We start from the raw sequence: 27,716 nt of genomic DNA on the forward strand, positions 1-27,716 counted from the left end.
ATGATTGTGACTGAGCTAGGACTCAGTAATTAAAGTCTACACACGACGGCTTCATTGATTTGAAAAACGAAACTTTTTCGTGCATGAAGCTTCTACTTGAGTTGGTAATTTGGCCGCTATATGCAGTCAGATATTGACCAAGGGAGACAAAATGGGTGGCCGCTGGCCGCGTTGGACAGGTGACTGCTATACACAGGGTCTATAACATGTAAATTTGCTGCGGGGGATTTTTCAGTGGCTGCTATAGGCAGGTGGCCGTTCTATAAAGGTGGCCACTAAGACAGGTTTGACTGTATCTGCCGTGTGGAACTTAACCTGCCAACACATGCCATGAAAAATATCTGGCTGTGGTAGCACGTTTAAAAAGCTTTAATTTAATACGGCATTTGAAGAACAAAGACGGTGTGATCATCCGTCGGAGGGCAACTAACGCAGCCAAAACGCTGGACAGCGCTCGCCCGTATGTGTGTGACAGTCAGACGGCAAAGCTAATAATCCGAAAAACAATTCAATTCATCGGCCGAGATGACCAGCCTTTGTCAGCGGTGGAAGACTCTTAATCCAGCGCGGCCACTACGTGGAAGTACTTGTAATCCTGTATTATTCCTCGCAGTCCTAACTGGGCTCCGATGGGTTGCCAAAAGTCGTTAGCCGCCTCGTTGGCATTGAGCAGCGCTGGTATGGCCGCGCTGTGGTCTGTCAACATATTGCTCACGTGGAAGGTCACCAAATGTGGAGATGTGATTGAGAAGTAGACAGTGGTGGAGGATAAGCGATATAAAGTGTTTATTCTCCACTGTACACCAAGCAAGAGTCACTTAACAACGTCTCAGTTGCTAACAACAATCACATGACCCTGAAACAGAAGTTTGTGGAAAAGTGCGACCTGCCACTATGACATATTTATTTGCATTTTGCTTTTTCCTTTTTTTTTTTTTTTGTTCTGACCTGAGTTGCAGGATTAACCACTTTAGACTACATGGGCAACTGCATTTTATTTATTGTTTTATTTAGAATTTATTTATTTTAAACATATACAGTGGCATGCAAAAGTTTGGGCAACCCTGACAATTTCCATCATTTTCATGAATAAATCAATGGATATTTGGATCTTTTATTTCATTTTGATATATCACATACCTGATGGGCACAGTATTTACAGTATGAGGCTTCCTGGATTAACACAAAATATGCTATATGCATCAAAACAAAATTAGACAGGTGCAGAAATTTGGGCACCCCTGTCATCTTGTTGGGCACAGTAGTATTTCAGAAGTGAAATAAGGTTTATTGGATTAACAGAAGATGTGCAATATGCATCACCACGGCACTTTATTCCAAAATTAAGCTTGCTTTGCAAAATGTTCTTTTGCAATTGTTGTGTTCCAATTAACCAGTGCTGGGTAGACAGTTATTTAAATCAACAAGATGACAGGGGTGCCCAAATTTCTGCACCTGTCTAATTTAGTTTTGATGCATATTGCATAGCTTGTGTTAATCCAGGAAGCCTCATAAATAATACTGTGTCCATCAGTTATCTGATGTGTCAAAATCAAATACTAGATCCAAATGTTCATTGATTTATTTATGAAAATGATGGAAATTGTCAGGTGTGCCCAAACTCCTGCATACGAGTGTACTGTATGTTCAACTTTCGTCTTATATTATGTGGTTTAAAAATGACTGCTTTGACTTTTTTCTCTTTTCAATAAAGATATTAAAAAATAACTAATAGCTGTAATTACAATACCGTGAAACCGTCAAACCGTGATATTTTTGCGCAAGGTTATCCTACCGTCAGAATCTCATACCGGCCCATGCCCAGTTGTAGCCCAAGGTGCTTCATCTTGTTGGATTCAGATTAAAAAAGAACTACCCTGAACTTTACACAATGATATTTAAGACATTGTTGCTATTCCCGTTCGTGGATGCTAAAAACACGCTGTGCGTGTCACCCACACGCTTCAAACCACGCGATTTATAATCAGTCTGGAAAAGTAACTCCAAGCTCGTCAGTAAGTCAAGGTTTGGGATCGCTGTTCTATGAGTGGTTAGTATTCTGCATTGTGTGGAGGTTCTTGAGAAGCACTCTGCAGTGCGGTCTGTGCTCCAAACACTATTACATTGGATGTGTTATCTCAGGCTGTGGCGTCACGCCGAGTCTTCTCGCCCGGCGGCAGCGTGCCAAGAATCGAGCTGGTTTATCAGAAAACGACCTATGACCGCACAGACGGACTCTTCAGATCTCAGCTCCGTGTCATGGCTGAGGGCTACGCACGTCTGTTGAACTTTGCCCCCTTCACCAGCTCCAGCCGGCCGGCGCTAGCCTCCCTCGGGGGAGCTGTATTTCACCAGACTGCGAGGATCGCATCGATTGTGAGAAGCGGCGTGAATGCTGCACGCAGGTTACAGCCCCGCCGAGCCCTGCTCTGTTGACACGCTTCATTATTTAGCCGTCTGCTGGTGCAAGGCTGCAGAGAGTCTTGCAGCTCTTGGCGCCGTGGAGCTCCCAAATTGCACCCAATGAAAGGCAGCGCAGGGATGTTTTGGATGCTGCTTATTACAGCGGCGAGCTCCGTGCAGTCATTTTGAGGCGGTTCCGGAATGGTGTCGGTTCTTCAGAGAGAAACTGACATTGATGCAGTGACTGCCGATTGCTGGAATAGTGAAAGTTAATGGGCCCCTGACATGATTCATCAACTTTGTTGAAGTATGTTATGTATTGTTTGTAATTATGTTCTACATTGTTTGTTTGATTTTTGAAAGCCAAAAATCACAATAATTACATTTATAGTTGATGGTGCCACCCATGACGAACTAGCTTTCGCTGTTCAGTCCCATGACCCCTGTGAGGTCATTGAGGTGACACGTCAACAAACATTTTTGAGGTAGGTGGTCGACTTGCTTCTCTATATATTTTTCTTAAAAATAGTAGTCATGCCACAATGTTGCTGCTGGATGTTCCCAGCATCCGAGTGATACTGTAAGTTTGTTTTCTTTTCCAAAAGAGGAAGGTTTAAGACAAAAATGCAGAGAATGAGAGACGGATAGACGCCCACATCAAGTTCTGTTCTTTGCAGTGATCATTTCACTCATGACTGCTTCGAAGGAACACCTTTTCAAGAAGTATTTGGCGTGAAAGTACGGTATAAATGCATTTTGAAAAAGGATGCTATTCCGCCGGTACACAGGGGAAAAAAAAGACAAGAAGAAGGACGTCAAAGGTCCCACCGAACAGAGTAAGGCTTTATCCCAATTCTACCACTTACCCCTCCTCTTACACCTTACCCCTAGGTTTTGCGCGTTCACGAGAATTAAGTGGTTCCCCAATTCTCCTTAAACCGAGAGGTATGGGGTAAGTGCTAAGGGTATTCACCCCTTGAAAATTAGTATGGTAGACTACCACACATGAAATGAAGGGGAAGGCGGAGCTACAACACCTGCTGAGAAGACACAAGCGTGGACACCAAAAGAAACCCATAAATGTAAGTAATTACGCATAGAGTTTCACAGTAACGTCACTCATGTTTTATTATATATTCAATCATTTGCTACTTTATTTTACTTTAAAAACGTTCGCTAGCGAAGGGAATCTACATTACTGAACTGGCCGATAGTCTCATGTTTGAGCCCTACTGAAGCGCCCCCTTTAACGGCCATGGCAGGTGGCTATCCCCACTCGAGAGCGTACAGTGACGTTGGCGTTTTCTAATCTAATCATTCATGTAATGCAGCCCATCGTAGTGAAGTGTGTTTGCTGTGAATTATAGCCGCTGTAGTCCACCAACAATTCTCATGGTGAGATATGTATTGTATTGTATTCATCATACAGTTTGGATGGTCAGGAAGCGAGCTAAATAAAAGATGTAAACAACATGGCCGTATGTGGACAGCACTCCACATTATCAAACTTGATTCAACTTTTGGACTCTAACTTTGTCCCATCTATTTATTTATTTATTTATTTTTCCATCACTCTATATTTGTTTTCGGCACACTGTTACTATATTACTACTATTTCTACTATTTCTACTATTTGTATTTCCAACGAGTTAGTTGTAGCCCATCAATCATGCATGTGTGTCATTCCTGCAGGAGATGCTGAGCCAACTGAAGTCAGCCTCTGCTACAGCAAACAGCACTCCAGTACCATTCAAAAGCTACAATCTCAGTATGGAAAAATCATATCATATCACAACAAAATGCAATTCTGGACTTTCTTACAAAACAATCTGAGGGAGAACTTTGACAACAGGAGCAGAGCGAGGCCAAAGCAGGGAGCTTTTTAAACCTTGAAATGATGCTTGCTTAATAAGGTTTACACATTTGTTGATGACGTTTGTTGTATTGTTATTTCTATTTCATATGTACATTTGATACATTTTCTATTTTTATAAATGTTGCGTCAGTGCTGGTTGTAAGTTGTTATTTATTGGAGTTGTTTGTTGTTGTGCAATAAATGTCACAGTTTGTAAAAATGTGTGCCTTTTTATTGAAAAAAGGTGTTGTGAGGTAGGCTATATAACAGGGGTCGGGAACCTTTTTGGCTAAGAGAGCCATGAAAGCCGCATTTTTTTAAAATGTATTTTCGTGAGAGCCACATCATATTTTGCAACACTAAATACAACTAAATGTGTGCGTTTTTAAGCAAGACCAAAAATAAGTCGTTGAATTGATTATTTTTGATAACACAATGCAACTTCTGGTGCCGTATGGTTTTACATCGTACGCCGTATCGGTCTTTCTTTTTGCCATCTTCTTCATCAAAAGGGTTTGCTGTGCAGAATTAGCTAGCTGACTGTTTAAAGGAGGGAAGTTTACTTCTTGACCTCTCAATGACCCGGGTAATAATCAAGTTTTGGTGTTTGAGCTGGAAAATATGGGAAGGACGGCTGGCATTGGCTCTGGCCACCCGCATGGCGCTGGAAAGTGGATGGATGGATTAAAATGCATGACAAAGTTTTTTTATTTTGAACGTTATTTTTAATACTGTTATTAAAATTTGATGGTGTTAAGAAATGTCTGAGAGCCAGATGCAGTCATCAAAAGAGCCACATCTGGCTCCCGAGCCATAGGTTCCCTAGCCCTGCTATATAACATTGAAATAATGTAGAAATGTGTGCACCTTAGTTTATTGTAAGGAAACACGTATTATGAACAATTTCATTATCTCATCTGTCTGTGTCACAGCCAGCAAGCGGTGAAGGGTGATGATGTAATGACAATCAAGTGGCGTCCCATTTTTTAGTGGCTTCTTCCCCTTATCCCTAGGTTTTAAGGGGTTAGGTGAAGGGGTAAGCGGTAGAATTGGGATTCAGCCCAAGTCATGTCTTGTTTACATATTGTCTTCTTAACACTATTCCGTGATAGCGACAAGGCTGTAAAGCATTATACATGTTATATAAACATCTTTCCACAGCGATATGTATGTTTACTGAGGGGGCGGAGGTGGAGGCTGTGACAGCAACCAAATATGAAATACAGTCAAACCTGTCTTAGCGGCCACCTTTATACATTGTAGAACAGCCACCTCCCTATAGCAGCCACTGAAAAATCCCCCCCAGCAAATTTACATGTTATAGACCCTGTGTATAGCAGTCACCCATTTTGTCTCCCTTGGTCAATATCTGCCTACATATAGCGGCCAAATTACAAACTCAAGTAGAAGCTTCATGCACGAAAAAGTTTTGTTTTTCAATCAATGACGCCGTTGTGTGTAGACTTTAATTACTGAGTCCTAGCTCAGTCACAATCATTCACAAGATCCACACAAACTGTCAGTTGTTCCACATAAAAAAGCCGTCTTCTTTTGAGCTTGCTATTTCCTGGTCAAACATGTAACTTTAAGAGCATTTGCACCAAAACATTACCGCAAATTAGGCTGGGAACAGGACGTGCTCCCAGCGGCGCTACAATAAAAAAAAAAAAAACATACGCTAGCATGCATGCGGCAGCGGGAGCAAAAATGAATTCGATTGTACTTAATTGAAGTATTTTAGAATGTACTCACGTTATTTTTGATCAACCTCATCCACAAATCCTTCAAAGTCCTCATCTTCTCTATTTGACACAAACAAAACCGTCTTCTTTTCCGTTCGCTACTAGTCTGTTAACTTGTCAGTGTTATTCAGCTCCGAAGCAAAGAAGGAAACTTCTCCTGTTTCTTCTGCCTTCTTGAACGCGGCCACCAAACAGCAGCTCAGAACACACACACATCTCTCAGCATCGTCTCTCCTTCCTGCTTGCCCACAAGGCAAAGGTTAAACAAGCCCCACTACATAGCTGTCCAGCCAATGCCTGTAAGAAATGACACCGTTTATTTCCTGGTGTGCACTGGTCAATACTGTAATGCCGCTTGTTGTGGGGAAGGAGAGACTCACGTCGCCGATGCACTTTAATGGCTTTATTAACAGCGGAGAACACTGCAGGACTTTACATCCACGCCAACATAAACACACTTCCCAACTCTCTCCAAACTCACAGCTAGCACTGAGCCTAGCTCTCCTGCTCGGGACGCCCACCGTCACTTCCCGTCACTTCCCGTCACTTCCTGATAAACTAAAGCTGTAATGACACTGCTGTATAAAAAGTAAAATATAAAAAAACAAGCGTAAGTCATTACAAGCACAGCTTTGTTCTGTGGGTCGTGGATATATTCTATAAAACCTTGGCTATGATTGCACTACATTGTCATGTAGACCTACAAAGTACACTTGGAAGAACAAGAGGTGAATAAATGTATTGCAACTGATGTGAAACTGATGAGGGGTAGGATTAAATAAGCTTTGCTTCTTCCTACTCCTTTTTGGACATGCAAAATTGTGAATTGTACTATGTGATGTGCTACTGTTTGACTCATGCATGTTCAGGATTAAAACCATGAACCATGATAAAAACAAGCCTAGTAGTGCTGTACAACTTTTATCAGCAGTCCACAGTGCCCTCTACTGATCAACATTATTATTATTATTATTTTTCCCCCCCTTTTTTTCTTTTTTTTTCCTCTACTGGTCAACATTCAAACTGGACGCCAACCTGTCTATAGAGGCCACCTGTCTATAGCGGCCACTTTTACAGACTCCCTCTAGTGGCCGCTATAGACAAGTTTGACTGGTACTCTAAAACAGGCTGTAAAGACCCCTTTTACGCCCCATTAATAAGCTGATTTAAAACAATAATTGAAGGATAAGCAACTCCAGAGTAATTTACACTTGGCATTCTGTGTTTTGAAGGCGACTAATCTTAATCTCCATGTCATAAGGCTTAAGTCCATGTTCTGCAAGTTCTCTATTTTATCTCCAAATATTTGTCCCATCTTTTCTCCTGGAAAAGTATGGACAGATCGCGCAAACCTTGGCTATAATCACTGTAAACATCCTCTGTCTCGTACACCGCGCTGTTTGTTTACCAGAGTGATCGTACTTTGAACGCGTCACTTCCGGAAATTAGACTGAAATTAGACAGTGAGAGCTCGTCATGGCTCGCACCATGAACTATAAAGGTAATTTACGGCGAATTTACCTTTCATTTACAAAAACTGAACAATGTAGAACATAATTACAAACATGTATAACATATTTAAGCAAAATTGATAAATCAAGTCAGGGACCCTTTAAGATTTAATATCATTAGCTGCAGGCTGCGGCTGGATTTTTGCTTTCATCAGTCAAATTCTCCGCTGATGTCCGGCTCTCCATTTAGCCTCATTAACGCACTTAGCCATGAAACGACATTAACCATCACCTTGCCGCCGGGCTCTTTGGAGGGCCTTAAGCGCATCTGGGATGACGGGACGCCGCCGGTGTTTCTCCAGGCTGCTTGCAGATATGGTCTCCACTTCGCTGAGCGTCAGCTGTCAGCATCAGCCATGCGAAACACAACACACATGAACACCATCTAAATTTGGATCTGTCTGCTCGTCAACGGGTTACTCATTGCAGCAGCCCTGCTGGGGAAATGTAAAGATTGTGACTTTACTTAAAGCAGGTGATAATTGCAGTGAGGCTGTTACTTCAAAAATTGGAAAGTTCACGTGATGTAACAATTGAACTTTAAGAGCAAACTGCTGAGTCAGCATTAGAGCACTGCTGACTACGACAAGCATTACTTTTACGGCAACATTTTAAAGCGCATGCCGAGCTACATAAAGTGACTGGAAGACACTTTGAATGCAGCCACTGCCATCTTGTCGACAAGCGGCATAGAAAATTACCTAATTAATAAAAATATATTAAAAAAGAACAAATAAATAATAATAAAAGAATAATAGTGCTGTCAAAAATAATGCGTTAATGGCAGAAACTCATTTATTTCATGAATAATCCATCCATTTTCTATCCTCACGGGAGCCTATCCCAGCTGACTTCGGGCAACAGGCGGGGTACACCCTGTCTGGTCGCCAGCCAATCGCAGGGCACATATAGACAAACAACCATTCATATCTATGGACCAATTTTTGGACGTGGGAAGAAACCGGAGTACCCGGAGAAAACCCACGCACACACGGGGAGAACATGCAAACTCCACACAGAAATGCCCAAGGGAGAATCAAACCCAGGTCTTCCCGATCTCCACACTGTTACTGTGGTGGCCAACATGCTAACCACTAGACCACCGTGCGGCCCTTCATTGTCCCATTAATTATGTTCAGTGTCATTAACGCATGCGCAGCAGAGCAAGCATGCCTCTGTTATGACGGTAGACTGAATCACAGTGGAGCGTCCACACAGTCCCACAGAGTCTGACGCTCTTTTATGACTTAATTCTGACCTGAACACATCAACAGCTGTACAAATCCAACATCATAAACTGTATGCATATCCAACTCACACACGTCTCTATAATCCGTTCATCCTGGGAACGACACCTCCTCATTCTCATTACAAGAAGCAAGATACATTCAGGGACACGCCGAACATCACAAAAATGGCTACAAATTGCTACATTTAAGTATGCTGGAAAATACAATGAAAACAAGACAATTTACCTTAAATTATGTGATGTCTTTGAACACAACATCTCATTGGTCATAAGTGTGATTCAAATGTTCTGCTACTGTTAGAGAGGCTAGCGTTAGACAAATAGATTTTTAGACTTGTGCGGTATCTTTTAGCTTGATTGACACAGTTCATGTTTAGCTGTTAATATACGTATACAAATAGATATGACCCTGTCCTGTCATGTATCTTTCTCTTCATTAAATACACAAAAAATGGGCATATTTCAAACATAGCTGCTCAAGGTGATTAATCATGATTAATTAATTTAAAAACTACGATTAATCTGATTAAAATTTTTAATCATTTGATAGCTAAAAATATATTAAAAATATATATATTTTTAATAATACTAAACATAATAAATGCATGAAAAAAGGAAAAAAACAGGGGTGTAACGATTTGTTTTAATATCCATTCCATTCATACCATGATTCGTGGTTGCACATACGATTCAAGGACGATATTGGTTCTTTTGTATTTAGAATGATACAATCCGAAACGATTCAGTAACTTTAAATCGATTCAGTAACTTTTTAGCCAAAAATTCAACCGGTGTGACTGTGAAATAAATACCTGGATACCGGACAGTGCAGGTGAAGTACTAGAGTCCCGTTGTTTTTTGAAAGGGAATCAGTTGTAAATGAATTATGGATATAAACAAACAAGTAAACAAAAATTAATGGCAAATGCATTCACATTTTATTTGAATAAAGTGCAACCAACAACAAAGAATACACAAAGTTAATATTTTCTGCTGTTATTTGTGATATTGAATAAATTTTCAACAAAAGTACGGTAAGTGCAGTAAGTGCTGAACGGTGCAACAGGTGCCTGGACGGTTAGCGTTGTGTAAAATCCCATGGCGCCTTAGTAGGTGGTTGGAGAGATTTGTCGTGTTACCGTGGTATTATACTTTACATACCCTACAAACAGCGAGCGACTTATTTAGAACATCTCCCTCTTTGCAAAAGCCGAAGTGTTTCCACACACTGGACTGCAATGGTGGCTTAATCATTTCTCGCTCGCCGGCTTGTCCACCGCTATCCGCCATGCTATGTTTTGTTGTCTGCCGGCACGTGGCGATGAGATCACAGACAGGCAGACTGAATCGAGTAACGTTTAACGTCTTTATCATTAAAAGTGCTAAAAAAAACCCCACACATCCATATAAAGCCTACCGTGCTTAAATCGAATGCTTTATTTCCTAGTATCGCTTGATCGATCGATTGATTGACCTTATCCACCTTACCTCTAATGATGTTAGATCGATATGTTGTCCAGAATGTCAACTTGGCGATCACAGATCGATGTAGTTGGATCATAGGAATATCAATCGATACATCGGTGTTGTAGATGAATCGTTGCACCCCTAAAAAAATGAAAAAATGTCTTTTTGACGCACATTATTACGTGCACATAAAATGATATGGTGGTCCGAATCTGGCCCCCTGGGCCTTGAGTTTGACACCTGTCTCTTGGATGAACACCTGTGATAATGTCCAAAAAAAGCCTTTGATGTTAGGATATTATAGCAATATATGTCCACACTGAATTCCTACACATCTTCTTCACAAGTTACCATGAAAAGTGATGCTTTTAGGTCAAGAGAGGGGAGCAGAAGTAATTAACTTTAAAATTCTCACACTGATTCCCTTGCATTAGGAATTCACCACCGGTACCAGGGAGGGGTGGGAGGGGGATGGGGGGGAAGGAACCCACCACTGCTATATCTGATTAAATAGTAACGCTCTATTCTTTGCATCTTGATGAGGGAATGCTTCACTGTGGCCTTGTAACTATAGAATACTGAAATAAACACGGGATTTATAATGCAAAAGAAGAAAAGCATTGTTTGAGTAGTAGTATTAGTAGAGATTAGTGTCCATTAATACAACGCTAAGGGCTTCATGCGTGATTTCAGTGGCTTTTTTTGCCAGTGATTTTGTGCTTTTCAGTCTTTTTAAAAGGCATTTATTTTTGTATTTTTCTCTGCGCGCAGCTGCTGAAAAATGGCATCTCCTTCAGCCCATCATCCGTAGCCCAGGGGCATTGGTGGGGGCCAGTGGAAAGCTTGGCATGGACGCTGCAGGGAAGAGAGTGCTGCACTTAACTCAGCTGGCTGGCTTGAGGAGGCTTTCTGTACTGGGGAGGGGGCAGTGGGGGTGGTATATGGGGGCTGTTATGGACACCAGCTGGCTGCAGGAACCTAAGTGAGATAAATGGCAAAGTAGTTGGCATTTCTTTCCCAGCTGAAAGGTGAAAAGACAGAGGGACGTTTCGTCGGATCCGGTTGTCATTGCACATTCAGGACGGAAGCAGGCGGGGTTGTAGCAAAGCAAAGTAACTATCGGTGCCTCATTTCGCTGCTAAGTTAATGCAACTACTGCTTGAAGGTGATATTGTGCAAGTAACATCTTGTCAGTAATGAAACGTCCCGACAAAGAAACACATATGTCTGAAGCTTTTTTTAAAGGGTCCCTACATGATTTATCAACTTTGCTTAAATATGTTATATATTGTTTGTACACATACCTATGTCTGTGAAAAGATGTTTATATGACATGTATAATGCTTTACAGCCTTATTGCTATCATGGAATAGTGTTTAGAATACATTATGTAAACAAGGCATGATTTACTCTGTTATGTGGCAACTTTGATGTCGTTCTTCTTGTCTTTTTTTTCCCCTGTATACCCGCGGAATAGCATCCTTTTTCAAAATGTGTTTATACCCTACTTTCAAGCCAAATGCTTCTTGTAAAGGTGTTCCTTCGAAGCAGTCATGAGTGAAATGATCACTGCAAAGAACAGAGGTGCATTCACAAACACTGGAATTCTGAACATCAACACAAGGAGGGTCGCCAGAATGGTGTATCAGTGGTCAATTTCTGCTCAAACTGAGTGGAATGCGTGCACTTAAGGCAGGGGTGTTCAAAGTACGACTCGGTGGCCTTTTGTGCCCGCCCCCCTTTTACCAATTTACCAATTTGGTAATAACATGTAACTTTACCGAAGCCTTGTTATTGATAGCCTGCACATGATGTGTTTTCATTTTGTTTCCTCGTCGTGGTGCAGGTATGAGCTGTTCCAAAAGCAGCTTTTCCAGCTGGAAGAGGCCGAGGGAGGTTTTGACCAGTTCACGCGGAGCTACAGGACCTTTGGCGTGCAGCGGCGGCCCGACAACAGCCTGTTCTTTCGGGAGTGGGCTCCAGCTGCAGAGGCCCTCTTTCTCACCGGTGATTACAGTAAGTGGACTCTAAGCACAGGGGGGAGGGCGGGACAACACACAGCTCTTCCATCACAATAGCCCCACAAGTTCCACACACCTGGCAGGGCACCTGCTCACACAAAACAAAAGAAAATGTGATTTGTTTTGTTTTTTAGCAAGCTACATACCCTCGAATGTACTTTAGGTTAGATTTAATAATGGGTTTGATTTTATATAGCGCTTTCAAGGCACCAAAGCGCTTCACAATGAAGTGAACCCATTATTCATTCACTCCTCAGCCACACACTGGTGGTGGTAATCTATATTTGTAGACACAGCCACCCTTGGGTAGTCTGATGGAAACGTGGCTGCCAACTCGTGCTTACAGCCTCTCCAACCACCACCAGACATTCATTCACATTCATACACAAGTGTGGGCAGCACTGGAGGCAACGACAGTGACTGGGTGGCCAACCGGTTTCTGGACGACCTGCGCTACCTCCTGAGCCTCAGCCGATTTAAGTCTATCTGATACGGTACACAACGTTGTGGTGGGCACCAAAACACGTGATCTGAACCACATGGCTGCCTACAGGGGGCGGAGCTAGACAGTATCTCTTCTGTCACGATTATGGCCGAATAGGTGCAAAAGGTGATATATTGACCAGCTGAGATTTCACAAAAAAGCTTGCAAAATATACTTTTAAAATATATTATATAAAAAATGGAAAAGTAAGCAGACGTTTTACAAGAACAAAGTCAAAATATTAAGAGAGAAAATTGTAATCTAGCGAGAAAAAGTTGCCATTTTATGAGAAAAACGTAGAAATATGAAGAAAAATAACGTCCTTTTTGTAGCATAAAGCTGAAATCATAAAGTCAGAAGATGTTATTTTTAAAAGTCAATCTGAGAAACGCGCAAAACAATAAATAAAGTTGACATTTTTGCTAAAGTAGGTTGGGGGAAAAAGTTACATTCATAGAAAGTTTACAAAAAGAAAGTTGAAATAGTTGGAAAATTATAAGAAAAAAACCCAACAACAGCAGAAATGAGAAAAAACAGCTGTCATTTTCTGAAAATAAATAAAGTCAAAATATAACGAGAAAAAAGTTGTAACGAGAAAAAGTTGCAATTTTACAATAGAAAAGATGAAAGAAGACAACTACTCTAAAAAAAAAAAAAACAACAGCAAAAATGTAAAAGTCAGCAATTTTAAAAGAATAAAGTCAAAATATAAAGAGAAAAAATTTGTAACGAAAAAAAGTTGAAATTTTACAATAACAAGATGAAAGAAGCAAAAATGTAAAAGTCAGCAATTTTAAAAGAATAAAGTCAAAATATGCAGAGAAAAATTATTAACTTTTGTATTCTAAAAGCAAAAGAAGTCACAATTTTTAATTAATTGGAGACTCTAAATTGTCCATAGGGATGACTGTGACTGTGAATGTGAATGTTTGTTTGTGTATATGAGCCTGGTGTAGACTGGCGTAGAAGATGGATGGATGGAAAAAGAATGGGATTTTAGTAGCGTAGAGAGAAATGTTAAAGTTGAAATATTAAAGAAAACAAATCTTTTTTTTTTAAGTCGTAGTGTTATGAAAGACAAAGAGCACAAAATGAAGTTGTCATTTTTGGAAAAAGTTACAATATTGTGGGAATAAAGTCATAATATTGCAAAAATAAAATTTATGAAGATTATTAAAGGAGAAAGTTGAAATATTTGGAAAATTACAAGAAAAAGACAACAGCAAAAATGGGAAAAACGAGCAAAGTTGATACTAATATACCTATATGACAAAGCTGGGATGCTGCTTTTTCTTGAAATATATATAAAAAAAATATTAAAGTGGCAAAGTTGCATCTTTCATTTTTCACTATGTGGCCCTCGCTGGGAAAAGTTTGGACACCAGATTTCATTGCAAACACGAGGGTTGCATCGTGGCCACGAGATATTTGGCATTTCTTCTCGGCCGAAAACAAAGGGAGCAGAAACGAAGCTAAGGCGTTGCCGGCGGTGCAACGAGGCTATCGGCCCTTTTGATCGGCCAACCCGGGAGTCGGAAATGCGGAAAATATTGATCACACAAGATCCGCCGGAATACTAAAAGAGGGGTGGCGGGTGAGTGGGGGCACAACGTGCTTTAGAATGTGGGAGTGTGTGTTTAATATTTTAGGAGACGCTTATTTCATCATCATCATCATCATCATGGTCGGCAAAGTTGATGAGAGAGTGAGGAAAAACCTTGGCGTGTGCTCTCCAACCTCCTTCCTCCCCCGCTGTGCCAACTTTGAAAGTCAGAGCAAGTTAATGGTTTCTCTTCCAGAGCACGCGCAGTCAAGATCATTTGTTTTCATCATCATTAGCCACATTACGCCACACTCACGCCTCTCGGCTGTCAAGCAGATAAACAAGGTGAGGCCCCAGGCGTTTGTTTTGCTTTTTATTTTATTTATTTATTTACTTTTACACATTTTTAAACTTTTTTTTTTCTGTGCTAGAGATGCACCGATCCACATTTTTTTTCGCATACCTGAATTTGGATATCTGCTGATACCCCTTCTTCTGTTTTACACGTTATCTGTTGCTATCTATCCGAAATTTTCAAAAAAATTCCCACATTTACTAGAATTTCATATTTTCTGGGACAATTTTCACCATTGGCAACAAATTGTTTGTTGTTGTTTCCCAAACCGATGTTTGTTGGTCGATCCTCGGTCCGGTTGTAGTCATTCAACTTATTTCTACATTTCAACATTCACGCTACAGTTTTATTTTCCAACATGTCAAATTCTGATGCTTTTAGTAAGCTCAGGCTATCTATATTTTAAAAAAGTCCGACCTTTATTGTAATTCCATATTTTCTGTGACAATTTCGCCATTGTAAATGAATGGGGAAAAAAAAAAAATATTTGTGCTTGTTCTACAGGGTGACAAGGCTCAGGTGGTAGAGTGGTTGTTTCCCAACCCGATGTTTGTTGGTTCGTTCCTCGATCCTGTTGTAGTCATTCAACTTATTTCTACATTTCAACATTCAGTCTACATTTTTCCCTTCCAACGTTTCAAATTCCACCAGCTCATTCAGGACATGTGGGCTATCTATCAGGGCTTTTCAAAAATATTTCCCACTTTTACTGTAATTCCATATTTTCTCTGACAGTTACCCCATTGAGAATGAATGGGCAATTTTTCTGGCACCCTCTATTGGTGGAAATTCATTTTGCATGTAACACACATGTACCATTCTGCTTATTCTGTGCATGGTGGCATGGCTCAGGCCGTATTTCTGCTTGTTCTACAGGGTGAGATGGCTCAGGAGGTAGATTGGTTGCTGGTTCAATCGTCTATCCTACTGTAATTATTCAACTTATTTATACATTTCAACATTCAGAATGCATTTTTACCCTCCAGCATTTGAAATTCCAACGTGTTTTAGTCAGCTCATGCAGGACATGTAGGCTGTCTGTCAATACTTTTCTAAAAAAAAAATCCACATTTGCCAGAAATCAATATTTTGAGTGACAATTTTTCCAATGAAAATGAATGGGCAATTTATCTGGTGCCCCATATTGGTGGAAAAATAATTTTACATTTTCCATGACTGTAACATTCTGTTCGTTCTACAGGTGACAGAGCTCAGGAGGTAGATGGTAGATGTTGGTAGATGGTAGTAGTTGTTGGTTCGATCCTCGATCCAGCCTTAATCATTCAACTTTTTTATACTTTTCAACATTCACTCTGTGTTTTTACTTATTCCCCATAGAAAATGAGTAAGCAATTTATCTGGCACCCGCTATTGGTGGGAAATCATTATTTCTGCCAGTTCTACAGGGTGACATGGTTCAGGAGGTAGAATGGTTGTTTCCCAGTCAGATGGTTGCTGGTTCGATCCTCGATCCCACTGTAATCATTCAACTTATTTTTACATTCAGCCTGCATTTTTACTTTTCAACAATTCAAATTCCACCTTTTTAAGTCAGCTCATTCAGGGCATGTAGGCTGTCTATAAGACTTTTCTAAAAGAATTCCCATGTTTGCTAGAATTCAATATTTTCTGCAATTTGTCCATTGAAAATGAATGGGAAATGTCAATGTTGCCCTCTATTGGTGGAAATTGATTTTACATGTAACATTGCGTGTACCATTCTGCTTATTCTGTGCACGGTGGCATGGCTCAGGTTGTAGTGTGGTCGTTTCCCAACCAGGTGGTTGCTGGTGCGATCCTCAATCGGTGAATACGGTAGATTTCAACACATCTCTTGGATATTTCAACATTCATTCTACATTTCTACTGAACATCATGTGAGTACACCCTAAATTAGCTAAGGAAGTCAAGTTCAAAGGTCAGAACCGCCAGAAGACTTCAAGGGGAGGCAAAGCAGCCTGAGAAAAATAACGAAAACCATCTTTTTCAAACCTGCTAAGTCTACAACACGTTGAAGGTAACATCCATCATCACTAATTCCTACAAGATCGCTGGGAAATATCCCACTTGGAGCCGACCAAATCCAAACTGAGCGCATTCTAGCAAGCGTTAAGCTCGTATTTGTTCGTAAATAGATAAACCTAATCTTTTTTTTTTTTACCAACCTAAAAAGAAAAACCCATGAAAAAATACAGCCTTTTTCTGTATTCAGTGCCAATCATCTCCCTCCAGGACTGTCTTATTCCAGCATTCCCTCTTGTGAGAGATTACACGGCCACGTCGTTTTATTTGATTCCTCTTTCTTTCATCATCGACGCTTGTGCTGTAGCAGCAGCAGCACTCGTGCACCTAGGCTATAAATCACATACAACTTCAAGTGTGTGGGGTCACTTTACATCCTGCTGTTGTTTTCCGCTCATCAAGGACAAGCAGTTATGAATTATAGAGTGAGAGAGAGAGGGGGAAAAAGCATCCTAGACTGAAACGCTGCCTCTGATGAATGTTCAGCGTCCTAAAATATTCCCTTCAGCCCTTCAGGTCCCGTTAATGTGCTATCAGCAGGATCTTTGATTCACCGAGCGGTTAAGTGGCCATTTTGTGCATTTTTATGAAGCCAGCACATTACGTAAGATGCTGGAGGACCAATGGAAATAAAGAGGACCTGCTTGGGGAGACCCTTTGGCCAATAGCAAAGTGGCAGGAAGTAACTCTTCATTATTTCATTAGCAATCCAAAATAATGAAATACCCCAGTGGCTGAGTTTGCAATGCGGGATCAGGAGTAGCGGAAGACAAAACCATTACTGACACTTTTTATTGTTATTATGATGGAAAATGATGTGCTGTAGTCGTCACTGACTCACAAAATGGAGAGAATATTGGGCTAAGACAGGAAACTATGGCGCTCTTGTCCAGCTTCCACTCTTCTGGGAAGACATTCAACACATTTTCAAAGTGTTTGTGGGTTTTTCTGTCCATTTGTGATTGATTGGGAGCAAAGGGTCCAGACCGGCCCCTGATCGATTAGGAATTGATTAGGAGATGTGTCCCAATGCTCGTATCACATCCCAGTGTTTCCCACAGGACTGCAATCTATTTTGTGGATTGGTGTGGGGGCGTGGGGGCGAGATGACATCAACGTCTAATATGCATAATTGGCCTAATTGGTCATTTTTATGGATGCCGTGAGACAAAAAGTCAGCCAAAAAACATGAAAAGCGGAAGGAGTATGTTTAGAAATACAAAAGGACTTTCTTCTGACGCTTCTTTTCGAAAAATAGAATCTCGAGGGGTTTGAATACCCACCAAAGAAAATGTTGGTGCGTATGTGTTGTGTTCAGAAGCAGAGTTGCAATGCCGTCTACTGTACGGAGTTGGAACGACAAGTTACATTCTCAGGCATAGCCTCATTATACCACAGGTATCAAAAGTGCGGCCCGGGGGCCATTTTTACCCGCGGCTCTTTTTAATTTGCCCGCAGCACATTCGAAATATATAGTTTAACAAGAAAACTTAAAAAAAAAAAAAAAAAACAGCAAAATTGGAAAAATCAGCAGTAGTTTTGCAAGAATAAAGTCAAAATATTGAGAGGAAAAAGTAGTAATTTTACGAGAATAACGCCTAATATTGTGAGGAAAAATAGCATCATTTTGGTAGCATAAGATAAAACGTCTTTTTTAAAGTCATAACATCATGTGAAACGAACAAAACCAAAATTATACTATTGTGGGAATAAATTCATAATATTATGAGAAGAACATGTCGGAAAATTAGTGAAGAAAAAAGTTTAAATATTTGGAAAATTATAATAAAAAAACAAACAAACAGGAGTCTGTGTAGGCTCTCAGTCGTACAGGAGTTGTCCAACGAGGGAAAGGCTTCTTGAGACGTCACCTGTACTTCTGTGAAGAATGTGTCGGACGTTTCGCTCCTCATCCGAAGAGCTTCGTCAGCGAACTAATAAGTGCTGGTAGCCTAGGCCTTAAATACAGTAAGAGTGGGCGGAATTGGTGTGCCAACACCCTCCTCCTATTGCTTCTTTACACTAAGACTGGGAGGAGTGGTGGTCTAATCCTCTCCTCCCATTAGCACCTCCGATCAAAGGGAAGTGTAGCTCCCTGTAGTTGGGTATGAACGACTCTGATACTGGCTTGTTAGCATCTATTGTTCTGGTCGTGGGGGGCTACCTGGTGCCCGCGGGCACTACGTTGGTGACCCCTGCTCCACATCATCACAACGTCCTTGAATGCGTCTTCTGAATGCCTTATATTTGTATATTTTGCTTCATTTATCCATTAAATTAGCCAATAAGTAAAACTTGCTTGAATATGCATATTTTTAGACTAATAAAAGACCGTATTCATCCACTAAACAGTATGATTTATTAATGAATATATTTTTTTAAACTTGTGATAGAGTGGACCTGCAAAGTGCAAAGTGGTGAGGAAGTACTGTAATGCGTTTATGACCGTGGGCAAACAGGTAGTGCCAAATGTATTTGTTGCAGGCCTTCAGGAGTGCATGGGACGTATTTCTGGTGGATGGTAATCCATGCAGGTGCTTGACCCCGTTGAAGCAGAATTTGGTGTTTTCTGTGCTCGAGTCGATCCCCCGGCGCTCACGTTTGTGTTTGAATCTCCTCCTAGATGCCTGGGACAAATTCTCCCACCCGTACACCAAGAGAGATTATGGCAAGTGGGATCTGATTCTCCCGCCCAGGCGTGACGGCTCTCCCGCTGTGGATCACAACACCAAGCTCAAGGTAGGGAACTGCAGCATCTTCACGCCGACTTTCACGCCCTCAGCGGGGTGTCGTGTTTCCGCCGTAGCTCCACGTGGGCAGGCAGCTGTGCCGCGAGCGCGCCCTCCCCTACCCCGCCGTGTTCCGTAAGCAGGGCGAAAGGCTGGCGCGGAGCCACGAACGGCGAACAGAAGGGAGATTACGGCATGTGCGCCGCCGAGGCTTGTTTTCATTTCAGCTCCCGCAGGACGTCTGTTTGTTCTACGCACAACACGACCCACCGTGGCTGGAGATGATTGGTTTTTAGCTCTTGTGAAAAATTCATCAAGGTTAAATGCAAAACACACACCTCCTGCTTTGCATTGTGAGCCGCGAGGATGACAAATAATCCTCAAATGAGATGCCAGCCGTGGACGGGAAGGCATCGCGGCGCTACTCTCCTTGGGACCGGGTCACCACCGCTTGCACCTCCTGGACTTTGCTCCCATTGTCAGCGGAGGTCAGTTTCAGGACGATAAGAAGCAGATGGAAGCGCTGGCACGCGCCCCCTCCCCGTCTGCACCCCCTGCTGCCCGTCAATGGCCGCCTCGCCGCCAACTCTGCTTTAAAACAAATTCCCTCGCGCTCCCTCGTCAAAGCCTCGCGCCGTTCTCTCTAATGTGGAGCCGCTCGCCCTCCGTCCCCTTTGTTCCCCGGCCCAATTTGTCTCCATAAACAAGCATTGTGGGTGCAGCACTTGCTCTCTATGATGCTTGCCAAAGTATTATTGAAGTGATTAAACACCCCCACCTAGCATGTCGCACATTGCCTGCCTCCGACTTGTTTTTTACGAGTCACGCCAGCCCCTCAGTGCCGTGATTTGTCTCTAATGCGTCTCATGCCGGCCAATTTGAGTGAAGGACTACCTGAACGCCACTCCATTTGCAAAACTATCGCTCCCTAATCCTGTATGTTGTGAAGGACGTCGAGTGGGGGAGCGGGCGGCCGACCCCCAGGAGGCCTGGCGGTAATGAAAACAAGGCCAGAGGGGGGTCTGGCCCGCAGCTCTCAGGCAGGTGGCGCTGGTCATTACTGCACCAGAGCAGCCAGAATTAGCTGGGCTCTGTGGGGGGGGGGTAAAACACATGCTGCGTGTAACACCACAAAATCGATGGGTTGCTTTTCCCAATTCTCATTTTCTCCTATTCCTAAAAACTATGTTATCATCAAGCTACACAGTTGGTTCAATTGTTTTGGTTTGTTAACATTTACAGCATTTACAGCCACGCAAATTCACAGATTTTGGTTCACATTTTTGTTTTATTTCCAAAAATAGGCATTTTTGTCCCCAGAACTCACATCTCATTCACCAGAAGTGGGTAACAATTGCTAAATATGTGATAACACAGGTAAAATGTACAGCAAACATGTACCACTGTCAAAAACCCCCACAATTTTTACATGTTTATGTTTTTATCTTTCACTGATCATGCATGCAAACAGCGAACATGCTAACAACCTGCGTGGATACAATATGATATAATGGCAACATCTCTTGCTTGTACAGATGGTTGCTTAAGTGCAAAATCTCAACATGATCTCAAAACGCTAAAGCTAGCACCTAACAAGATAGTGCTAAGCACCAAAAGTGCATTTCTGTCATGATTTTGCATCATGCCATGTAAATGTATGCAATTTAATACAAACATATTGGTTAAACCGCTAAACATGCCAACAGTTTGCATGTTAGCACTTAGCAACATAACACTAAGCACAAAATGTGCCAAGACATTTTTATACTGTGCTGACATCATGCCATGTATAAGTTAGCATTTTAACATGAGTAAAATAGGTAAAGTGATATCATGCTATCAGTAAGCATGCTAAGTCTCAAAGGTTTTATAGTGTCCGTACATCATGCAATGCATGTATTTGCAATTAGACATGAGTAAAATAGCTTAAAAGCTATCGTGCTAACAGTATGCATGCTAAGTCATGAAAGTGTCAAGGCAGTTCTACAGTGTCCGTACATCATGCCATGCATGTATTTGCAAAATCATGAAAGTGCCAAATTAGTTCTACAATGTCCGTACATCATGCCATGCATGTATTTGCATTTTGACATGAGTAAAATAGCTAAAGTGCCATCATGCTAACAGTAAGCATGCTAAATTGCCAAGGTAGTTCTATAGTGTTCGTACTGTACATCATGCCATGCATGTATTTGCATTTAGACATGAGTAAAATAGCTAAAATTCTAACTGTTAGCATACAGTAGGAGCACCTAGCAAGGTAGCACTAAGTACCGAAAGTGCCAAGGCAGTCTCAATAATGATAGCACTATGCTGCTTAGTTATCACTGTCCATTTCATAGGAGCAGATCCTTTCAGATGTTCAAAGATAACATCTTTAGCCTTCATGATGGTTGCTGCGTTTGAGCGGCTCGGACCAGATGTTGATTTCGCGACTTTTTGAGCATTTTACCCTGTCTGATTTCACTTTGATTTACACTTTCACTTGGCATCATGAAGGCAAACGCCGTAGCACGAGGACCGCCAGTACTAATGTCTCGTGTCTTTTTCAACAGTGTGCAACCTAAAGCGGTCTTCTCCTACCACTGTCTTTCGAGACTTGTCTCTGCATAGTCCACAGTGTGTCGTCTTTGTTTTACCAGGTGGTGGTTCACACCAAGGAAGGAGAGCGTCTCTATCGGATTTCGCCGTGGGCAAAATATGTGACCAAGGAGGAAAAAGGTGTCATTTACGACTGGATTCACTGGGATCCCCCGCACCCGTACATTGTAAGCTTTTGGGTTCTTACCGAGAACCAACCATAGCTGTTCACTCTTTCATGGTGGAAAGTTGTCTGTTGTGCAGAACAATAGAAGTAGAAAAGGTTGCATAGTTTGGAAGTAAGGGCGTAACGCTAATCAGAGTTTTTCGGTTCGGAACACCTGGTGCGGTGCAAGATTTTCCACACTGTACGCATTAAGTGAGGGACAGGAAGTATACTTCGTCATGCAGTGAATTTCGCCCAGTAAACATACGGCTGTCAAAAAAATATTTACACAACATGTATAATGTGTTGCAGTCTCGTCGCTATCGTGGAATAGTGTTTAGAAGACATTATGTAAACAACACACAACTTACTGTCTTGTGACAACTTTGACATGGTGGTCGTTCATCTTGTCTTGTTGTTTTCCCGTGTAACGGCGGAATAGCATCCATTTTCAACGTGCGTTTATACCGTAACGTACAAGCCAAATGCTTCCTGTAAAGGTGTTCGCTCAAAGCAGTCGCCAGTGAAATGATCACCACAAAGAACACAACTCGTGGGCGTCTGTCTTTCGTTCTCTGCAATTTCTTCATCCAATCTTGTCTTAAACCTTCCTCTTTTGGAAAAGAAAACAAACTTACAGTATCACTCGGATACTGTGAACATCCAGCAACAACACAACATTTTGGCATGGCTACTATTTGGTAAATAGCTAGCCGGTGTGGTGTGGCGAGGTGTCACTATGCCAATAACGTAGTTCTTGGGCGTAACAATGTTAATAACAATAATAATAACAATATCGCTCTAGCTTGGTTAATATGCAGGTCACATTATGTAAAAGGAGCGTTGTTGACGCTTTTTGGAGGTTTTTTCGGAAGATGGAATAGGTAAGGATTGTGGATGATGGGTAGCATTCCAAAAAAAATGCAGTTTTCCTTTAACTATTTAATAATAATAATAATAATAATAATAATGACTTTTTCAGTGGTTTATCTGCTCAAGTAGCATCACGTTTTTTCACGTAAAAGGTGGCTGCTGGGTAGCCATGGTTGCGTTAGCCCAAACAAATGTGTTGCGTAATGACAGACTGATTCACGCACCAGCAGACTTTGTGGTTCCGCGAGGATGTTTTTGCTGACTTTTGGTCTCCTCTTCAGCACATCCACCCGCGGCCTCTGAAACCTACGCACCTGAGGATCTACGAGGCCCACGTGGGCATCGCTTCGCCGGAGGGCAAGATCGCGTCGTACGTCAACTTCACAAACAACGTGCTGCCGCGTATAAAGGACCTGGGTAAGACGAGCCCGACACTTTGACGCTCCATCACTTGCAGGGCTGCTTATTAATACCTTGGTACAATTTGTCTCTGTAGGCTTTATTAAAAGTCTAGCTCGCGTTGCGTCATCCAATAACAGAGGGAGCACTTTCATTGATGGCAGCCTCGAGGACACGAACTAGCTCAGAGTTTTGTATTCATGTCTTGCTGTTGGTGAAAAAGTTGCCCACAGTGACATCTGAACTGAAAAACTCATTCATCAACATTTTCCCCTCATGGCCGTCTGGAAGGACATATTGTCGCTCACAGCTTTAATTAAACTACTAAAGAAAATGTGTTTTATTTGCCTGGCTAAATGATAGGCGTGATTGTTTTCCACAACTATCTCCACTTTTTTTTTTTTTTTTTTTTTTTTTTTTAGCTATCATGCATTTGAATGCAATTTCATCCTTATGGAGCAGATTGAAAATTCAGCTTCTTGCAAATGATAACAGACGTGGTTTTATTTTGCCGCCCGCTGCACAGACATTATTCGAATGCACAGATAGCACCAGGAGCCATCTGATAAATGCTTTTCCCCCGTTTCCGTCAGGCTGCTGTCAAACAATCTACCTGCTGCAGCTCCAGGAATTCCCAATCGGATGTGGCTGGAGGCTGAAAAAAACAAAGCAAAAAAACCCACCCTCTTCCGTCTGCCTTTGCTTGCCATTTTGATTTCCCCACCAAAACGTGTATGTGTGTGTGTATTAAATAATCCTCTCACCCCGGTGCTGTCACACAGTCCCTTAGAAAACCTTGTTTTTGTTTTCTCTCTCTAACATGAGAAGACGCTAAGCTGGGCGCCACACGACTATGGAAAATAACCGCAGGGCTTCCCTCTGGAACGCTCAGTGGCGACGGCTTAAAAGCCTCTTGTTGTCTTACTCATGGCCGCGCTCTCCTAGGGTCGTGTGGAGATGTCGTACGTGACCTCCGGACTCTCGTAGCTGGTATCTCCCAGCAGACACGACTCGTCTTTAGCATGCGCGTGTCATGACAAGAGGAGCCTGGCTGGCTCGGAGACCATCTCCAGAACGAGCACGTCGAAATGCACATGTCCAAATAGCTGCGGCGCGCTTCCAGATGATGTTGTCATTATGCGTGTGTCCCGTCGGCTGACATCCTGCAAATCACCAGGAAGAACAAGCTCTGCGGTCACTGCAGGAAATGAGGCCACACGGGTAGACAGCGGCATCATGCTCCTCAGGATGACGAAGCACAACGATCATCCTGACGGGATGTTTTGTGGTCTGACATAATGTACAGTGGATCCTCGGTTTTTGCCATTACAGTCGTAATTTGGCATGGCTGGCTACATCGAGTGCAAGGTAAGGTAATGTAATAAGGAAGGATGTGTCATCCATGTAACATTACTGCCACCTAGTTGCTACATATCACTTGCATTTCAATAGGTTTCATAGTCTAACACGAAACAGCAATCATTAATTAATATCTGAAAAACTGCGATATAGTGAGGGAGTGATAATTGAACCTCAATATTGGGAGATACGACTTTATTTGTGAAAAAACGCAATAGAGAGAAGCCGCAAAATTCGTAGCTCAAAGTGGCGAGGGATTACTGTAGTAGTAAAGATTGTATGAAAAGCAAGACGGCGTACGAAAACTGAAGCCAAATTTTTGCAAAAACTTCTGGCGAAAACCAAATCAACCCAACCCAATCCAGTGTATTTATATAGCACATTTTATAAACACTGTTTCCAAAGTGCTGCACAGACTAGGAAAATCTTAAATAATAAGTAAAAGCACAAATTACTACAGTTAAAAACTAGTAAATCAAATAAAAACAAAGGCATTTAAAAAATAAAACATAATAACTCAGGTGTGGGAGGAGTTCGGTGAGGCCATGGAGCTCGACATTCGGTCGGCCTCGAAGTGGTTCTGGCAAACCGTTCGACGCCTCAGAAAGGGGAAGCTGTGCCTGGTCCACACTGTTTACAGTGGGGTTGGGGGGACGGGGGCCTGCTGACCTCGACTGAGGATATACCGTAGTTGGACGGTGGGAGGAATACTTTGAGGCCCTTTTCAATCCCACTGACATACCTTCCATAGAGGAAGCAGCGTTTGACACGGATGCGGACAGTTCCATCACCATGGCTGAGGTATCTAGGATAGTCAAAACGCTCCCCAGTGGCAAAGCTCCGGGGGTGGACGAGTTTCGCCCTGAATTCCTCAAGGCCCTGGATTTTGAGGGACTGTCTTGGCTGACGCGTTACTTCAACATTGTGTGGAAGTCGGGAACAGTACCTCTGGATTGGCAGACCGGGGTGGTGGTCCCCCTTTTCAAGACGGGTGACCGGAGGGTGTGTTCCAACTATAGGGGATCACACTCTTCAGCCTCCCTGGGAAAGTCTATTACAGGGTGCTGGAGAGAAGGGTACGACCGTTAGTCGAACCTCGGCTAAAGGAAGTGCAATGTGGTTTTCGCCCCGGTCGTGGAACACTGGACCAGCTCTACACCCTTGCGAGGGTACTGAGGGTACTTGGGAGTTTGCCCAACCGGTCTACACGTGCTTTGTGGACTTGGTGAAGAGAGAGCTGAGACGTAAGGCAAAGCTCTCAATTTACCAGTCAGGCTATGTTCCCACCCTCACCTATGGTCATGAACTTTCGGTTGTGACCGAAAGAACGAGATTGCGGATACAAGCGGCTGAAATGAGTTTCTTCCGTAGGGTGGGTGGACTCACCCTAAAAGATTGGGTGAAGAGCTCAGTCATCCGGGAGGGGCTCAAAGTAGAGCCGCTGCTCCTTCACATGGAGTGAAGCCAGTTAAGGTGGCTCGGGCATCGAGTCCGGATGCTTCCCGGACGCCTCCCTGGTGAGGTGTTTCGGGCATGCCCAGCCGGGAGAAGGCCCCGGGGCAGACCTAGGACATGCTGGCGAAATTAGGTCTCACAGCTGGCCTGGGAATGCCTTGGTGTCCTCCTGGTGGAGCTGGAGGAGGTGGCCCGGGACCGGAAAGTCTGGGCTTCCCTACTGAGACTGCTGCCCCCGTCATCTGGACCTGGTTAGGCGGAGGAAAATGGATGGATGGACATTTAAAACATAAAAAATATATTTTTAAAAAGTATAACAATAAAAGCAATAAATACAAGAAGTAGGTAAAAATAAAAATAAAAACTGGAATAAATAAAACCAATTAAAACTAAAAAAAAAAGAATAAAAGACACAGAGGACCACACAACTCATGTCGAGTTAAAAGCCAGAGAATAAAAGTGGGTTTTAAGACAAAACTTAAAGGCGTAGTTCAGATTTTTTGACATGAATTTGAATGACATTCCCATCAGCAGTGTAGTACATCAACAGTGACTTACGCCCTCCACTTGGTCCCGCTAGTCCAGTTGTGGTCGTATTTCCGTGACAATGAACGAAGTTCCGCTTAGTTGCTGGGTCATTTAAGTAAAGAGTTTGGCTTCTCAAAACAATATGCGTTCAAAAGAGCAATCCATTTGCATGATAAGAATGCCTCCTTGAAAAAAAATCTGACCTCACAAATCGCTCGGCGTTACAGTTGTATCCTGCCGCATCCCTGCCACTGTCGCCTCTCCATTCTTGTGTATGTGATGAACAGCGCGGCGGCCATCTTGTTTACGTGTGTTCCACAGCGGAAGAAGATGCGAGCATCTTCATCACATGCACAAGAGCGGAGAGGCGAGTATATCGCAAATGTATTGGTCTTTTGAACACATGTTTTGAGAAGCCAAACTCTTTACTTAAATGACCCAGCAACTAAGCGGAACTATGGTCCTCGTCACGGAAATCCGATCGGAATTGGACTCACGGGAGCAAGTGGGGGGGTTGGGGGTAAGTCACTATTGCTGTAGTACACTGCTGATGGGGATGTCATTCAACTTCATGTCCAAAAATCTGAACTATCCCTTTTAAAGCACTCAATTGTGGGGGCTGTTTTTACTTGAGGGGGGAGAGTGTTCCACAGCTTGGGGCCGACTACAGAAAAGGCCCAGTCTCCCCTGGCTTAAGTCTCGTCTTGGGTACCACTAGTTAGAGCTGGCCTTCGGACCGCAATGTGCATGCTGGATTGTAAATTTGGATGAGGTCCGAGATGTATTGAGGGGCCAGCCCATTCAATGCCTTAAAAACAAACAATCAAATCTTAAAATGAATTGTTAAAATGAGCAGGCAGCCAGTGCAAGGAGGCTAGAATTGGGCTGATGTGCTCCCTCGTTTTGGTTCCTGTTAAAAGCCGTGCCACAGAGTTCTGGACTAACTGTAAGCGAGAGAGTGCTTTGAGGCTTATT

At 42.4% G+C, this 27,716-nt stretch overlaps 1 protein-coding gene across 1 annotated transcript in view; it reads left to right on the top strand.

Moving 5' to 3' along the window:
* gbe1b (glucan (1,4-alpha-), branching enzyme 1b) overlaps positions 1-27,716 on the top strand; it is a 117,292-nt gene that overhangs the window by 4,955 nt on the left and 84,621 nt on the right. The window contains exons 2-5 of the mRNA XM_054794897.1: positions 12,074-12,243; positions 19,276-19,391; positions 22,024-22,149; positions 23,282-23,417. Of these exons, the coding sequence (XP_054650872.1) occupies positions 12,074-12,243; positions 19,276-19,391; positions 22,024-22,149; positions 23,282-23,417 (548 nt within the window). The remainder of the gene's footprint in view (positions 1-12,073; positions 12,244-19,275; positions 19,392-22,023; positions 22,150-23,281; positions 23,418-27,716) is intronic.

This window comes from Dunckerocampus dactyliophorus, chromosome 12, assembly GCF_027744805.1.
Source record: "Dunckerocampus dactyliophorus isolate RoL2022-P2 chromosome 12, RoL_Ddac_1.1, whole genome shotgun sequence".
NCBI lineage: Eukaryota > Metazoa > Chordata > Actinopteri > Syngnathiformes > Syngnathidae > Dunckerocampus > Dunckerocampus dactyliophorus.